This window comes from Jaculus jaculus, chromosome 1 (assembly GCF_020740685.1).
Source record: "Jaculus jaculus isolate mJacJac1 chromosome 1, mJacJac1.mat.Y.cur, whole genome shotgun sequence".
Taxonomy (NCBI): domain Eukaryota; kingdom Metazoa; phylum Chordata; class Mammalia; order Rodentia; family Dipodidae; genus Jaculus; species Jaculus jaculus.
Window position 1 is genome coordinate 165,834,224 of NC_059102.1, and position 15,208 is coordinate 165,849,431.

Consider the following 15,208-nt stretch of genomic DNA (forward strand, 5'->3'; position numbering starts at 1 on the left):
GAATTTACTATGTAGTCTCAAGCTGGTCTTGAACTCACAGTGATCCATCCTCCTATCTTTCCCTCCCAAGTGCTGGGATTAAAGGCATGTGCCACCATACCCAACTTTATTTTGAATTTGGGGGAATGCAGTGGGGTATTTGAGACAGGTTCTTACTGTGTTGTCCTGGGTGGCTTGGAACTTCATGTATAGACCAGCCTGGTCTTGAATTTGAAGTTAACCTTCTGCTTTCTTCCTGAGTGTTGGGATTATAGATGTGTGCTGCCATGCCCAGTCCAAAGTTTTTAAAATAGAGATAAATTTTAGTCATTTTGTGTACCCCTGCACTATTGCTTCCTGTAGAATTGTAGGGACTATTTTTAGCCTTTGGCTTTTCCTTATCCTTTATTTATTTATTATTTTTTAAAAGTTTTATTTATTTGAGAGTGGCAGGCAGAGGCAGAGAGACAGACGGAATGGGCTCACCAGGGCCTCCAGCCATTACAAACGAACTCCAGATGCATGTGCCACCTTGTGCATCTGGCTTACATTGGTACTAGGGAGTTGAGCCTTGAACCAGGGATCTTAGGCTTCACAAGCAAGTACTTAACTGCTAAGCCATCTCTCCAGCCCTTCCTTATCCTTTTTGCTCTCTTTCTTAGGCTTTCAGTTTCTGGTCGGGATGACAATAGTGTGGAGCTAACAGTGGCTGAGGGGCCCTACAAAATCATCTTGACAGCACAGCCATTCCGTCTTGACTTGCTAGAGGAGCGCAGTCTTCTGCTCAGCGTCAATGCCCGAGGACTCATGGCATTTGAGCACCAGAGAGCTCCCAGGGTCCCGTGAGTACAGGGGTTGGGACTTCACGGAGCCTGTTGTGGAAGAGCTTAGAATTGTTATGGGCTCTGGTAGTGGGTTGCTGGTGGGAGACTGGATATAGGACAGCCAGGTAGGGGCTGGAAACTTGGAGAAGTTGTCTGTTAGGGAGGGTAAGAACCAGACCTGGGGTGTAGATTTCTGTTTCATGTACAGAGCAGGAGACAGTCACTTTTGTCCCTGAGCTGTGCACTAGGCATCTCCTCTGGGGAGGCCTGTCTGGATCTGCCTCTCTTCTTCCCCTTCTCACATCATTGCATCCCCAAATTTATTTTCTTCCTATTTATTTATTTGTTTATTTATTTTTGGTTTCTTTGTTCCCCCATCTCTGGAAGTTTGTGGACTGAACTCACTTTTATGTTTCTGTTTTTGTGTTGGTTTTGTGCTTCCTTTTCCCCTTCCCTATTCATCTCCTGCCCCAGTTTCTCGGATAAAGTTAGTCTCACGCTCGGTAGCATATGGGATAAGATCAAGAACCTTTTCTATAGGTAAATCATGGCCACTGGTACTGTATCTGTTCCTTTTCCCTTACCCACCCTTTATTCCTATGGGGTAGTTCCTTCAGACCTTTTCATGCCTTGTCCCTTCACTATTTGTCCTTTCCCCACTATATGGCATTTGAGCCCTTATTTTGCTTTTCCCTTGGCTGGGAGCAGGAAGGGGTGGAGGAGTGTTGCCTTTTGCTAGGGTTTCTGGCTCTCAACTGGGACACATCTGAGATCCTGAACAGAGCTTCCTGCCTGCTGTCCTTGCAAGCATTCTTTGTCAGAACCTCTTTGAAGTCCCTGTATGTGTCTGGAGAGGCTTATTATGATCTGATCAACTTGACTTCGCAAAACTGTGTGTCAAGTCAGGAGTCTTAAGGCACAATAAGGGCAGCTGAGGTCAGATTCTCTCTGTGAATGCAGCAGAGCCAGGACTCACATTTAGAATCCAGGCCCACGGACCATCTTGCCTATCTCTTCTAGATTTCAACAGAGGCTGATGATTGGGCCTGTTTGTAGAAGGCACTTCCTGCTGGCATTTACTCCTCATTTCCCTTTGTCATTTCCTTTCCCACCTTGCTCACTGGGGCCCCTCCCAAACTTAACATTCACTCCCTTCCTCCAATGCTTTCGTTCCTTTGGACCCTTGGCTCTCTATTCCCCCATCCCTCCTTCCACTAGCCCCTCGTCCCTGCCCCTTCTGGATTGGAGCAGACAGCTCTCCTACCTTCCAGGCAAGGATCAAAAGACCCAGCTGAGGGCAATGAAGCCCAGCCTGAAGAAGTGCCTGGGGATGGTGACAAGGCAAGTCGGAAGGATGGGAGGTTGTCTGGAATATAGAGCTGGCTGGAGCAGGGGAAAGGCACCATGAGGACTTAGAAAATGAGAGGGGGAAGTGAGAAAACTGGTGTTTAACTGGGTATTGGTCCGCTTTCCTCTTTACAGCCAGAGGAGACCCAGGGGAAGGCAGAGAAAGATGAGCCAGGAGCCTGGGAGGAGACATTCAAAACTCACTCTGACAGCAAGCCTTATGGTGAGGGCCTGGGAGAGCCCTGGGCAGGGGCACATGGAGTTTTTGCCAAGCAGAAGCTCTGGACCTCAGTCTTTGTTTTTCTTCCAGGTCCCACATCTGTGGGTTTAGACTTCTCCTTGCCAGGCATGGAGCATGTGTATGGAATTCCTGAGCATGCAGAAAGCCTGAGGCTGAAGGTCACTGAGTGAGTCTCATATTGACATTGGGGTGGATGGAGGAGTAAGAGGAAGTCAGGACTTGGGAAGTATGCCTGCAGTTGGATATTCCAGACATGCATCTATCACTTCCTGTGTCTGGATCGCCTTTCATAGGTATAAACTTCTTTGAGGAGGCCAGGTGTGGGGGTACACGCCTTAGTCCCAGTACTTGGGAAGCAAAGGTAGGAGGATTGTTGTAAGTTTGTAGGCTAGCCTAAGATTATATTGTGAATTCCAGGTTAGTCTGGGATAGAGTGAGACCCTATCTTGAAAAACTAAAAACAAAAAATTAAAATAATAAATTTTTTTGAGACAGAATTAAAGAGCCCAGTGTCTGTAGGGTGGAGTTTGCATGTACTGTAGCTTCACCAGTAGTTAGCCCAAGTCTGTCTTATTTGCTGCCAGGGGTGGGGATCCGTATCGCCTGTACAATTTGGATGTGTTCCAGTATGAGTTGGATAACCCCATGGCCCTATATGGGTCTGTTCCTGTGCTTCTGGCACACAACTCTCATCGTGACTTGGGCATCTTCTGGCTCAATGCTGCTGAGACCTGGGTTGATATATCCTCCAACACTGCTGGAAAGGTGAGAGCATGGGCACAGGGAGAGAGGAGGGCGAGTCTGCCAGGTCTTTAAAGCAGAGATGCTGGGAACATTAACTTGGAAGTGGCTGGTGGCGTAGCCTTATTTGGAGCTGGCTCTGGGCACTGTGGGAAGATTTTCAAGTTACTTAGTTATTACCAGATGATATTTTCTTTTTAAAATAGTTTATTTATTTATTTACTTGAGAGAAAACAGGCATGCCAGGGTCTCAAGCCCCACTACAAATGAACTCCAGAAGCATGTGCCACCTTGTACATCTGGCTTTACATGGGTACTGGGGAATGGAACCTGGATCTTTGGCTTTGCAGGCAAGCGCCTTAACTGCTAAGCCATCTCTCCAGCCCCCAGAATAATTTTCATAGGTGAAAGAATTTCCCTCTGGTTTGAGAGGATTGTTATTGGTTATTGTGTACTAGACATCTTCTGTGGCTGGGGTTATGTGCTTACTGAGCTTGAAAAGGTCTCCATTCTCAGGGAGGAAGAAAAAGATCAACAGGTCACAAGGCAAGATAATTTTAGGGGTAGTAAGTACAAGCATTGAAACAGTCATGTGGTGGCAATAGGGATAGTACTACTTTAGATAGTGTGGTCCATAAAAACCTCCCTGAGGAGGTGACAGGTTCCTCTCAAACCAGAGTGAGGTGCTAGGAGCCAGCTATGTGAAGATGGAGGAGAAAATTGCTGCTTTTCTTTGGATTTGGAAAATGATTAGGCAAATGTCTGATATTTTTCTGGTCTCTTCTTAGACCCTGTTTGGAAAGATGCTGGATTACTTACAGGGATCTGGAGAGACCCCACAAACAGATGTTCGTTGGATGTCAGAGAGTGGCATCATTGATGTCTTTCTGCTGCTTGGGCCTTCAGTCTTTGATGTCTTCCGGCAGTATGCTAGTCTCACAGGTAGGTGATGGTCTCACTCTGCCAGCTGACAATTTCAGTTTTTTCCTTTGTCTTCATTGTCATCTTATTTTTATTTTGCGTGTGTGTGTTTGTTTCAAGATGGGTCTCACTCTAGCCCAGGCTGACCTGGAATTAACTCTGTAGTCTCAGGGTGACCTTGAACTCACAGCAATCCTCCTACCTTTGCCTCCCGAGTGCTGGGATTAAAGGCGTGTGCCACCACGCTCGGCTCACTATTATTATTTTTGAGGTATGGTCTCACTGTAACCTAGGTTTACCCCAAGATATAGTCCCAAGATGGCCTTGAACTTATGCTATCCTCCTACCACTACCTCCCGAGTGCTGAGATTAAAGGTGTGTGCCACCTTGTCAGCTCTTCAGCCTCTTCTTTTTGTAAAGATGCTGTACACTTTATTTGAGTGAGAGATAGCCTTGCCAGGGTCTCCAGCCGCTGCAAATAATCTCCAGATGCATGCACCACCTTGTCCATCTGGCCTGTGTGGGTTCTAGGGAATTGAACCTGGGTCCTTTGTCTTTGTCGGCAAATTCCTTAAGTGATAAGCCATCTCTCCAGTCCCTCTTTAGCCTATTTATAGGTCTGTACTCTTCATCCTCCCTCTACAGATGCTCACAGTGACTCTTGTTTGGGTCTGGAACCCATTGTTTTCCCTTCTTTCAATGAACCTGCAGGGACCCAGGCATTCCCCCCACTCTTCTCCCTCGGCTACCATCAGAGCCGATGGAACTACCGGGACGAGGCCGATGTGTTGGGAGTGGATCAGGGCTTTGATGACCACAACATGCCCTGTGATGTCATCTGGCTGGACATAGAACATGCTGATGGCAAACGCTACTTCACTTGGGACCCAAGCCGCTTTCCACAGCCCCTCACCATGCTCGAACACTTGGCCTCCAAGAGGCGGAAGGTAAGGGGACTACAGCTATGTGTGATTTCTTTTGTGAGGATGATAAATGCTATCCCCTCTGACCACTTACGCTTTTTGAACCCAGCTTGTGACCATTGTGGACCCTCACATTAAGGTGGATTCTGGCTATCGAGTCCATGAAGAGCTGCGCAGCCAAGGGCTGTATGTTAAAACCCGGGATGGCTCTGATTATGAGGGCTGGTGCTGGCCAGGTAGGTAGGGTCAGAATTGAGGGAGGAGCTGTTGGGAAGGCAGGGGGGAATTTTTTTTTTTTTTTTTTTTTTTTGTGGTTAACAGTTGTCCTCACCCTTTTCTAGGCTCAGCTGGTTATCCTGATTTCACTAATCCCATAATGAGGACCTGGTGGGCTAACATGTTCAGCTTTGACAATTATGAGGTAGGAAACACTTCTCCCTGTTGTTTCTGTCTTTCCTATCCTTTGTCCATGTTGAGCCTTTTTTTTTTTTTAAGATTTATTTTTATTTGAGACAGAGAGGAGTGGGAGGGAGGGAGTGAAAATTGGTGCACTAGGACCTCTAGCTACTACAAAGAACTCTAGACGCATATGCCAACATGTGCATCTATCTGGCTTACGTGGGACCTGGAGAATTGAACCTGGGTCCTTAGGCTTTGCCTTAACTGCAAAGCCATTTCTCCAGCCCAGTTTTTTTTTTTTTTTTTTTCCTTTTAGGTAGGGTCTCACTGTAGCCCAGGCTGACCTGGAATTCACTGAGATCCTCCTACCTCTGCCTCCCAAGTGCTAGGATTAAAAGTGTGCACCACTGTGCCCAGCTATGCTGAGCCTTTCTGTTTGATGCCTCTGCTTTGGTTGGTTGTCTGTAATGTTTCACAGGAAGCTGGTCGTGGTGACACATGCCATTAATCCCAGCACTCAGCTATGAGTTTAAGGCCAGTCTGGGAGTACAGAGTGTGTTCCATGTTAGCCTGGGCTGGAGTGAAACTACCTTGAAAAAAATATACAAAAAAATTACAATAATGTAATGTTTCATGGAGACTTGATGATACTGAAAGGCCCCTGAAAAATAGATTTTTTTCTAGAAGTTTCTGTCTGACAGTGTTTTTCTTCTTTCTGTCTATTTTCTCAGGGCTCAGCTCCTAATCTCTATGTCTGGAATGACATGAATGAACCATCTGTTTTCAATGGTCCTGAGGTTACCATGCTCAAGGATGCACAGCATCATGGGGGCTGGGAGCATCGAGATGTCCATAACATTTATGGCTTCTATGTGGTAAGGGGCTGAGAGAAGAGCGTTGGTGGAGAGAATAGTACCTAGAGATACAGACTGGATATTTTTCAACAGGTTACAGAGGACAGTTTTTGTTCCTTACTCTCCTTCCTCTCTTGTTTCCCAACTAGCACATGGCAACTGCAGATGGGCTAATACAGCGCTCTGGTGGCCTAGAACGTCCCTTTGTCCTAAGTAGGGCTTTCTTTGCTGGTTCCCAACGCTTTGGTAAGGATTGGAGAAGAAAAATAGGGCAGCTGGGCATGGTAGTACGAGATTTGTAATCCCAATACTTGGGAGGCTGAGGCAGGAGGATCTTTAGCTTAAGGCCAGATGACACTACATAGCAAATTCTGGGACAGACTGAGATTCTTACTGAAACTATTTCAAGGAGGAAAAAAAACAAAACAAAACCAGCCAGTCATGATGGTGCATGCCTTTAATCCCAACACTTGGGTGGCAGAGGTAGGATGATCACTGAGAGTTCAAGGCCACCCTGAGACTACATAGTGAATTCCACATCAGCCTGAGCTAGAGCAAGACCCTACCTTGGGCCTGGGGGTGGGGTGGGGGTGGGGGTGGTGGAGACAGAAAAGAGTAGAGCTTAGGCAAAAGTTTGTGAAGACCAGATGAAAGGGGCTCCTCTGGAGAGCTTTACAGTGCATCCTTCCAGTTGGGCCCTTTGAGAGGAGCCAGAGAGTAATCCCAGCACTGGGGATGCAGAGGTATGTGTGTTCAAGGCCAGGCTGAGACTACTAGTGAATTGCAGGTCAGCCTGGGCTAGAGAGGGAATTTACCTCAAAAACCAAGGAAATCACCATGTGTGGTAGGCCATGCCTTTAATCCCAGCACCTAGGAGCAGAGGTAGGAGGATCACTGTGAGTTTGAGGCCAGCCTGAGATACATAGTGAATTCTATGTCATCTGGGGCTAGAGTGAGACCCTACCTCAAACCAAAATAAATAAAAACCAAAAAGAAAAAATCAGAGTTTTGGCAAGGCTAGGGGTGTAGCTCAGTTGTAGATCATTGTCCTAGCATATACAAAGCCTTAGATTCAATTCCCAGTACTGGAAAAAGAGTTCTGATGGATTCTGTCTTCAGAGAGCCCTAGGTGCTGCCCATCAAATGTAGCAGGTCATGCCGGGTTTGGGCTTGGTGGTGCATATGTTTAATCCTAGCACTCAAGAGGCAGAGGGAGGAGGATTGCTGTGCGTTCAAGGCTACCCTGAGACTACATAACGAATTCCAAGTCACTCTGGGCTAGAGTGAGACCCTATGTCAAAAAAGGAAAGAAAACCACAAAAAAGGCCAGGCATGATGTTGCATACCTTTAACTGCAGCATTTAGGAGGCAGAGATAGGAGGATTGCAGTGAATTGAAGGCCACTGAGACTACATAGTGAATTCCAGGTCAGCCTGAGCTAGAGTGAGACCCTACGGTGTGGGAGGGGGGGAGAAAAACATGTATCAGGTCAGATAAGCCCTTTTCTGTTTGCAAATTTCCTCTCATCTCTTGTCTTCCTTAGGAGCTGTGTGGACAGGGGACAACACTGCTGAGTGGGACCATTTGAAGATCTCTATTCCCATGTGTCTCAGTCTGGCACTGGTGGGACTTTCCTTTTGTGGGGGTAAGAGGGGGAGAAGTTTATTTGTTTATTTTTAGACTTCTGACAACTTTCATACATATAGACAATATACCATTGTCATAGGTTTCCCCTCCCATTTCTTCTTCTCCTATATTCTGCCACTGAATCCCTTCTTTTCAACTAGTGAGATTAAAGTGTGCATATATACAAACACATGCATATATATACGTTTTTATATATAATATAAATATATGTATATATTAATATTTTACTTTATTATTAGAGAGAGAGGGCCACCTACATTGAAAGGGAGAGAGAGAATGGCACAGGGCCTTTAGCCACTGCTAATTCCAGACACATGCACCAACATGTGCATCTGGTTTATGTGGGTTCTGAGCATTGAACTGGGTCCTTTGGCTTTGCAGGCAAGCCCTTTAACCGCTAAGCCAAAGGACCTAGGTTCGAATCCCCAGGACCCATGTAAGCCAGATGCACAAGAGGGCACATACGTCTGGAGTTCATTTGCAGTGGCTAGAGGCCTTGGCACACCTACTCTCTCTCTCTGGGTCTCTCTCTCTCTCTGTCTCTCTCCCTCTCTCTCTCGCTCTCTCCTTCTCTCTCAAATAAATTAAAAATATATAATATTTTAAAAAATATTTTTATTTAGCCAGGCGTGGTGGCGCATACCTTTAATCCCAGCACTTGGGAGGCAGAGGTAGGAGGATCGCAGTGAGTTCAAGGCCACTCTGAGACTCCATAGTGAATTCCAGGTCAGCCTTTGCTAGAGTGAGACCCTATTTCAAAAAACCAAAAAATATATATATATATATATTTTTTTTATTTGAGAGAGAAAAAGTGATTCTAGTTACGCCAGGGCGTCTTGCATCTGTGAACAAATTCCAGATACATTTGCCACTTTGTGTATCTGGCTGTATGGAGGTACGTGGTAACCAAACCTGGGCCAGCAGGGCTTGAAAGCAAGCACCTTTAACCTGTGAGCCATCTTCCCAGCCCAAATTTGGTGCTTTGATTGGTAGGAGGCAGAGTAGTGGTCACAGAATTAAGCATGAGTAAAGAGCAGAATGTTATGGTAAAGGGCTGGTAGCACCTTTCCTTCACCCTCTTTTCAACCTGCTTTCTCCTCTCTCAGCGGATGTGGGTGGCTTCTTCAAGAACCCAGAGCCAGAGCTGCTTGTGCGCTGGTACCAGATGGGTGCGTACCAGCCTTTCTTTCGAGCTCATGCCCATCTGGATACTGGACGGCGAGAACCATGGCTGTTAGCATCTCAGTACCAAGACATAATCCGAGATGCCTTGGGTCAGCGATATTCCTTGCTACCCTTCTGGTATACCCTCTTCTATCAGGCTCACCGTGAAGGGTTTCCTGTCATGAGGTGAGGCATTCAGTAGGGAGTGGGTTGAGATGGCTTGGAGATATATGGTCTGTGTTCCATCTCTGGGTGTCTTTTCTCTCATCAAGACTTTATAAAGGAAGAAATCTGATTTGAAGATGAAAGTAAAGAGGAGATCTGGGGACTGTGGTTAGTGCTAGAGTACATTCCTAGCATTGACAAGGTCCCAGTAACAAACAAACAGGCAAAAAAGACCAAGCCTGGTCTGGTGGTGCACACCTTTAATCCCAGCACTTGGGAGGCAGAGGTAGGACTGAGTTTGAGGCCACCCTGAGACTACATAGTGAATTTCAGGTCAGGCTGAGCTAGAGTGAAACCCTACCTAAAAAAAAAAAAAAAAAGCCGGGCGTGGTGGCGCACGCCTTTACTCCCAGCACTCGGGAGGCAGAGGTGAGAGGATCGCCGTGAGTTTGAGGCCACCCTGAGACTACATAGTGAATTCCAGGTCAGCCTGGACTAGAGTGAGACCCTACCTCAAAAAAACAAAAAAAATAAAAAGATGCTGTATTTGAAGAAAAAAAAAAAGAGCTTGTGATACTGAGGAATGTTCCGTGCAGAGAAGAGTGCAAGTGCAAAAATTGTGAAGCAGGCCTGGAGGAGGGATGGCTTAGCGGTTAAGGCATTTGTCTGCAAAGCCAAAGGACCCAGGTTTGATTCTCCAGGACCTACGTTAGCCAGATACACAAGGGGGGCGTGTGCATCTAGAGTTCGTTTGCAGTGGCTGGAGGCCCTGGCGTGTTCATTCTTTTTCTTTCTTTCTCTCTCCCTTTTTCTCTGTCAAATAAATAAAATAAAATAAAAATTGTGAAGTAGAAATAAATTTGTTGTGTTTCAGAATAGAATAAAAACCTGTGGATCTTGGGTAAGGAACTAGCAGGAGAGGTTGCTCTTCAGAGAGGAAAATTATCATATCCTAGAGGACTTTGCCAAGCAAATTACTGAAAAGCTGCTGTGCAAAGCAGTTCTAAGAGGAGTCAGGTGTGATAGCAAGCAAAATGTCTGGACAATTGGCATTTGTATAGCTGAGGCCAGAGTCTTGAGTCAGCTGTCAGGTTGCAAGCTCCTGGATCTTAACTGTGAAAAATTTTTGTTTGTTTTGTTTTGTTTTTCGAGGTAGGGTCTCACTTAACCCCAGGCTAACCTGGAATTCACTAAGTAGACTCAGGATGGCCTCGAGCTCATGTTGATCCTCCTACCTCTGCCTCCCAAGTGCTGGGATTAAAGGCTTGTGCCACCATGCCCTGCTGTGTGAATTTTAAAAAATACTTTTATTGATTTATTTGAGAGAGAGAGAGAGAAAGGCACATAGAGAATGGGCACACCGGGGCCCCTAGCCATTGCATATGAACTCCAGACGCATGCACCACCTCGTGCACCTGACCTACATGGGCCCTGGGGAATAGAACATGGTTCCTTTAGGCTTTCTAGTCCAGTGCCTTAACCACTAAGCCATCTCTCCATCCCAACCTGTGATTCTTATTCTCAGTCTTAGACTTTTGACTTTGACTTAGGCCTGCAAAGCAAATGTCTTCCTTTCCTGTCTTGCTTCCTTTGTAGGCCCCTGTGGGTGCAGTATCCTCAGGATGTGACCACCTTCAGTATAGATGATCAGTTCTTACTTGGTGAGGAATGAGAGACAGTTGGTGATGGGCTGGGCTTGGGCTAAGAAGCACTTGTGGTTCCTGTCTCTGGAAGTCCAAGGGTGGAGTGTCTGGCTGGTGATGCAAGAAATGGGTGTTGATACCTTACAGCATGTCAGCTAATTCCCTCAGTTCCAAGTTGATTTTGGTGTGTTTTAGGGGATGCACTCTTGGTTCACCCTGTGTCAGATGCTGGGGCCCATGGTGTGCAGGTGTATTTGCCTGGCCAAGGTGAGGTAAGTTTGGAAAGGTGTAGCCAAAAGAAGCTAATAGGATGGCAACTCCTATGCACTGACTGACACACTGTTATGTTTTGTCATCTGCAGGTGTGGTATGACATTCAAAGCTATCAGAAGTATCATGGTCCCCAAACCCTGTACCTGCCTGTAACTCTGAGCACTGTGAGTATGCCTGCCCAGATGCCAGGTTCATCTGCCTATAGAGTTTCCAGAAAGGGAAAAAAAAATGTGTGTCTTAAAGTCCAGGTACCTGTGAGGTCATAGAGGGACAAGAGCAAAAGATGCTTTCAGAACCTGAGAGGAGTCTTCATTGTAGCACTGCTTTTGCCTTAGGTCCCAGTGTTCCAGCGTGGAGGAACAATTGTGCCTCGATGGATGCGTGTTCGGCGTTCTTCAGACTGTATGAAGGATGACCCTATTACTCTCTTTGTTGCTCTCAGTTCCCAAGTGAGTGTGAAGGCAGAGGGCCACCTTAACCATCTGCCTACCATGGGACTCAGTCCCATGGTAATATGCCCCCTCTTTCTTTGGTTGAATGCTCACCTACCACACTTCCTGCTTAGGGTACGGCCCAAGGAGAGCTCTTTCTGGATGATGGGCACACGTTTAACTATCAGACTCGCCATGAGTTCCTATTGCGTCAATTCTCATTCTCTGGCAACACTCTTGTCTCCAGGTAATGAAGTACCCTCTAGAGAAGGCTAGGCTTTAGGGATGCTTATATTCAATGTGCTTTTTCACATCTTCTGACCTTTTGGGTAATGCCCTTCCTTCACATGTCCCCTGATGGGCATTTGTTTTTATGCCTTCCAGTTCAGCCGACCCCAAAGGCCACCTTGAGACACCTGTCTGGATTGAGCGAGTGGTAATACTAGGAGCTGGAAAGCCTGCATCCGTGGTGCTCCAGACAAAAGGTGTGTGACTGGTCTGGTCCTGGGGTTGGGAAAGAGGAGAAGCAGAGGCAAAGTTGGGGATTGCCTTGCCTGTGAGGATAGTAGCTTAATTGCTAACTAGGGGGTGCCCTTTTTTTCTTCCTCTCCCAGAATCTCCTGAAAGCCGCCTGTCCTTCCAACATGACCCTGAGACCTCTGTGTTGACCCTGCGTAAACCTGGTGTCAATGTGGCATCTGACTGGAGTATTCACCTGCGATAACCCTAGGGATGTGTTCTGCGTTGGGAGGAGGGATGTGGTGGTGGCTAGAGTTACCTTTTCTTCTGCCTTGGAGTTTGACCCTCCCCAGACTTCACCTTTCTTACCCCAAGACCCAGATTCTGCCTACATCTTGGCAGGATGATAGGGCTATCGCTGGGCTCTGAATTTCTCTTATTACCTGGCCTTTCTTACTGTGTGATACCAAGGCTTTCTTTTCATGCCTCCAATAATGTGTTGCTCTAACTGGAGCACACTGGTGAAGACCTGAGGACCACAGGGCCCTTGCCTCTCCTCATTCCCTTCCTTAGGGACCCTGACTCTTCCCCAGACCCTATCCATTCATGCCTCTTTTGTGTTGATGCTGTTTCTTGGGAAAAAGGTGAGGGCAGTGAGCTTTAGCGTTCCTTTTCTTACCGTTTCCCTTTCCAAACTGCCCACTCTTTCATTCCTCACCACCTTTCTTTGTTCCATTGATACACTGGGACCACCCCTTACCTAGTGAGGGATGAGTGGATTAAGAGGGAGGTTGCTTGGAGAACATTCACTTCCCTCTCATCTCAACTTTTTCCTCCCCCATTTCCTTTCAGAGTTGCTGCAGTTCTGACAGGGGCAGTTCTACTTCCCCTGTCTGCAGGGAAAAACACTTCCACACCTCAATTAAGAGAGGGTGGTCATTAAACTTCTTTTGCCCCCTCAGGTCTCCTTGGGCCACTCAAGATGGAGAAATCAGTTGTGGTTTCATTGAATCACAATCACCTGTATTTATTGCTGTGCGAAGGCTGAGGTTGGGGAGGGGGGAGGGTATGATCATGTGTGCCCTGGGTTGGCTAGAAGCCTGGGAAGGGGGTTGATAGAAGACTCCTGGGGAACCCCGGGGTAATACTTTGGGAAAATTTTTTTACTTCCTTTGAGTGCCCAACTGTGACAGGTTTTGATAAAAGGAAATCAATAATAAAACAAAAAATAAACCATTAATAACCACTAGGTGTCTGAATTGTAGTAATGGTCTGAGCCACATACTCAAGAAGTACAAGGGACAAATGAACTCTAGACTTGAGCCTCCCACACCATCCCCCTGGTTTTCGAGGTAGAGTCTCACTCTATCACTATTCCAGGCTGACCTGGAATTCACTATGTAGTCTCAGGATGGCCTTGAACTCACAGAGATCCTTCTATCTCTGCCTCCTGAGTGTTGGGATTAAAGGCGTACGCCACCGCGCCTGGCTGACATGAGCTATTTTGTGCATCCAGCTTTACATGGGTACTGGGAAATTTGACTTGGCTTTGCAGGCAAGTGCTTTTAACCACTGAGCTATCTCGCCAGCCCAGGACTTCACTGTGCTTTGAAGCCTGGCCTGGATTCCTTAAGCTCTGCCTGTGGAGGAGAGTAGAAGGAAACAAGCAATGTACCTCGCAGCCCTACACAGCCTGCCATGACCCTTTTTGTTCTCCTCCTAGGCTCACAAAAGGACTAACCACCTACTCACTGTTAAGTGGTTGCTCTGTGCATATCTATTAGGTCTCTTGTTTGACCCAGTATTCATTCCCCAGTATCCTGAGCAGGGTTTAAGCCTGCTGACCCCTCTGCTCCCACTTCCCAGCACTTACCTGCTGCTAGACTGATACCCTGTTCCCTTTCCCCTCAATACAAACTTAGAGTTCTGTTTTACAAGTTGCTTTTATGTGACTAAACATTTTATTTTTATTTGAAAGAGAATGGGCATGCCAGGCTCTAGCCACTGCAAATGGACTCCAGACACATGAGCCACCTTGTGCATCTGGTTTATGTGGGTCCTGGGAAATCAAACCAGGGTCCTTTGGTTTTGCAGGCAAGCACCCAAACCTCTAAGCCCTCTCTCAAGCCCAACATTTTAATAAAAATGCTCTTCTAAAAAATTGAAGGGTCAGATGTTTTCATACTAGAGGTTGTGACTGGTTAAAACACACACATATATATGTAACTTTACTTTTTGGTTTTTCAAGGTAAGGTCTTGTTCTAATTCAAGCTGACCTGGAATTCACTATCTAGTCTCTGCCTCCTGAAAAGCTAGGATTAAAAGCGTGTGCCCACTATGCCTGGCTGTTTTTTGTTTTTGTTTTGTTTTTAACTAGTGTTTCTAGCCCAGGCTGACCTGCAACTCACTGTAGTCCCAAACTGGCCTTGAACCCACAGTGATTCTTCTACCTCAGCTTCTCAAGAGTGCTGGGGAAAAAAAAGAAATGATAATATAGCTGGGCATAGTGGCACACATCTGTAATCCCAGTAGAGGTAGGGGATTGCTAGTGAGGTTGAGTCCACCCTGAGAGTGCCAGTGAATTTCAGGTCAGCCTGGGCTAGAATGAGATCCTGCCTCGAAAAACAAAAAAAGGGGAGGGGGGAAGGCTGGAGGGATTGCTTAGTGGTTAGGGCATTTGCCTGCAAAGCCAAAGGAGACAGGTTCGAATCTCCAGAATCCATGTTAGCCAGATGCACAAGGAGCCACATGTGTCTGGAGTTTGTTTACAGTGGCTGGAGGCCCTGGCGTGCCCATTCTCTCTTCCTCTTTCTCTTTCAAGTAAATAAATCAAAAAAAAAAAAAAACCTAAAAAAACTTTTTAAGTTCTGGGATTAAAGGTGTGCCCCAACTTGCCTGGACACACACACACACACACAATTTACTTTTATATTTCGATACAAAGTCTTGATATGTAGCACAGGCAGGACTTAAACTGATGTCCCATTTTTTTCAGCTTTCAGCTTTTCAAATGCTGGGATTACAGACTTGCAGCCTCGTGTCCCGTAAACTCCCACCCTTCTTTCATGCAGAGAATTGAGTCCTCTAGGGAATGGAAAGGTGGCTTAGTGGTTAAGGCACTTGCCTTCAAAGCCAAAGGACCCAGGTTTGACTCCCCAGGACCCACGTAAGCCAGATGCACAAGGTGGTGCATGTAT

The 15,208-nt window shown here is 46.5% G+C and overlaps 1 protein-coding gene across 3 annotated transcripts in view; it reads left to right on the forward strand.

Moving 5' to 3' along the window:
- Ganab (glucosidase II alpha subunit) overlaps positions 1 to 13,257 on the forward strand; it is a 29,122-nt gene extending 15,865 nt beyond the window's left edge. The window contains exons 5-25 of one of the 3 annotated variants that reach the window (XM_004656548.3): positions 642 to 821; positions 1,278 to 1,343; positions 2,075 to 2,144; positions 2,286 to 2,373; positions 2,461 to 2,557; positions 2,976 to 3,156; positions 3,921 to 4,074; positions 4,765 to 5,000; positions 5,086 to 5,212; positions 5,318 to 5,397; positions 6,107 to 6,250; positions 6,379 to 6,475; positions 7,773 to 7,874; positions 8,983 to 9,226; positions 10,802 to 10,866; positions 11,044 to 11,120; positions 11,211 to 11,285; positions 11,457 to 11,570; positions 11,687 to 11,799; positions 11,937 to 12,037; positions 12,167 to 13,257. In XM_004656548.3, the coding sequence (XP_004656605.2) occupies positions 642 to 821; positions 1,278 to 1,343; positions 2,075 to 2,144; positions 2,286 to 2,373; positions 2,461 to 2,557; positions 2,976 to 3,156; positions 3,921 to 4,074; positions 4,765 to 5,000; positions 5,086 to 5,212; positions 5,318 to 5,397; positions 6,107 to 6,250; positions 6,379 to 6,475; positions 7,773 to 7,874; positions 8,983 to 9,226; positions 10,802 to 10,866; positions 11,044 to 11,120; positions 11,211 to 11,285; positions 11,457 to 11,570; positions 11,687 to 11,799; positions 11,937 to 12,037; positions 12,167 to 12,276 (2,521 nt within the window). In that variant the 3' untranslated portion in view covers positions 12,277 to 13,257. Of the gene's footprint in view, positions 1 to 641; positions 822 to 1,277; positions 1,344 to 2,074; positions 2,149 to 2,285; positions 2,374 to 2,460; positions 2,558 to 2,975; positions 3,157 to 3,920; positions 4,075 to 4,764; positions 5,001 to 5,085; positions 5,213 to 5,317; positions 5,398 to 6,106; positions 6,251 to 6,378; positions 6,476 to 7,772; positions 7,875 to 8,982; positions 9,227 to 10,801; positions 10,867 to 11,043; positions 11,121 to 11,210; positions 11,286 to 11,456; positions 11,571 to 11,686; positions 11,800 to 11,936; positions 12,038 to 12,166 lie in introns of those variants that run through there. The other 2 variants (XM_045152412.1, XM_004656549.3) reach the window with 2 other exon arrangements.
- Positions 13,258 to 15,208: the final 1,951 nt, after the last annotated feature.